Here is a 1455-nt window from a genome sequence, read left to right on the forward strand (position 1 = left end):
AGTTAACACTCACGGCATGGACACAATACCTCCACGTACACTTGCGGACAATTACACAAACCTCATCCTGAATGTGGCTATGAATGAATCTTAAAAATTTATATCACTTCTATTAAGAAAATTAAAAAATAATACTTTAAAAATATATATCAGTGGTTTCCTTTTTAATTTATAATTTGTTATTTAATATTTTTTTATCCTTATTTTTTGTTTTATCAAAAAATAGTATTTTGGTGTGGGTTAATTAGTATTTTTATGTTTCTCATTTTATTATCAAATAAAATATTAAGTGAGTCTTGTCATGTAAGAGTCACCTTTTGTCGGCCATTTTTTATTACTTGATAATCACATAAAATGTATATCAAACAATAAAACATATAGAATAAAAAGTGTAAAAGCTATCATCTGTCGTATATATGCAATTGCAAATTTTTTCCAAAAAGATGGAAGAAAACAACAATAAATTAAAAACATTAAAAAAAAGTAAATTATATATATATATATATATGCTGGCAATTAATTCTATAACCATAGCATCTCTTCCATTTGAATGGGAGGCAATTCTAACACTAATCTTTCAAAGTCTTTGAATGACAAGTTGCTCATCATCATTAGCTTAGTTGAAGCTGTTGAAGTTGAATCAATAATCGCTTCTTCTGGCTTATGGTTTCCTCTTTTGATCTCAGAAGTTGCGGCGGCTGCGGCCGCTTCGTTGTTTCCTCGACCGATCCAGTCGGTCGAGGAATTCTTTCCGGTAAGGCTTTGAACAACGTCTCTGAAGTTCACTGCATCGGTTTGAACATATCGTGTTTCTATTTGAACAATCTTAGGACCTGATTTGTTGTTTCTCATCATGGTATATATTTGTTCTCTTGATTGCTTTAAATGTAGTGTGATGGAGTGTGTGAGAAAATGCATGGGAAAATGTGGGTTTTAAATAGGTGGAGGATATGGTAATCATGCAACTTGATTTGTTGCATTGAAGAGAGAGAGAGAGAGATTGCAGTCAGAGAAGACTGGTCAGTTGAAATATGAAGTTTTAGTCAAATAGCACGCAACTTGGAATATGGTCAAATTTAATAATATGTGTATTTTTTTTTTTGAAAAGGCAAGAATGGAAAGAGAAAGAAAGAAAAAAGAAACAAATGAAAATTAGTTAGTCCATACTAGTATATGTTTAGTCTCTCTCGCGTGGCATGGAAATTTGATTCAATAATTTGCAAAATATATGGGTTTGAACTTCTTGGTGATTAAGAGGTTTGGAAACATCCTATTGAATTTTCATCAACAAAAATAACATTAAAACATTAACAAAGTCAATCACACTTCCAATTAAAAATTAATAAAAATTATAAAGTTCTCCCTCCGTTCCTTTATAAGTGTCACTTTCTTGCAAAAAAAATTTGTTTCTTTTTAATTGTCACTTGCAAAGTTCAAGGTAGTATTAATTACAAT

At 30.5% G+C, this 1455-nt stretch overlaps 1 protein-coding gene across 1 annotated transcript; it reads right to left on the bottom strand.

Annotated features, from left to right (window-relative positions):
• Positions 1 to 522: 522 nt before the first annotated feature.
• Positions 523 to 852, bottom strand: LOC127114313 (uncharacterized). The gene has a single exon (XM_051046582.1). The coding sequence runs from the start codon at positions 850 to 852 to the stop codon at positions 523 to 525; it is 330 nt and encodes a 109-aa protein (XP_050902539.1).
• Positions 853 to 1455: the final 603 nt, after the last annotated feature.

The sequence above is a fragment of the Lathyrus oleraceus genome, chromosome 1 (genome assembly GCF_024323335.1).
Source record: "Lathyrus oleraceus cultivar Zhongwan6 chromosome 1, CAAS_Psat_ZW6_1.0, whole genome shotgun sequence".
Taxonomy (NCBI): domain Eukaryota; kingdom Viridiplantae; phylum Streptophyta; class Magnoliopsida; order Fabales; family Fabaceae; genus Lathyrus; species Lathyrus oleraceus.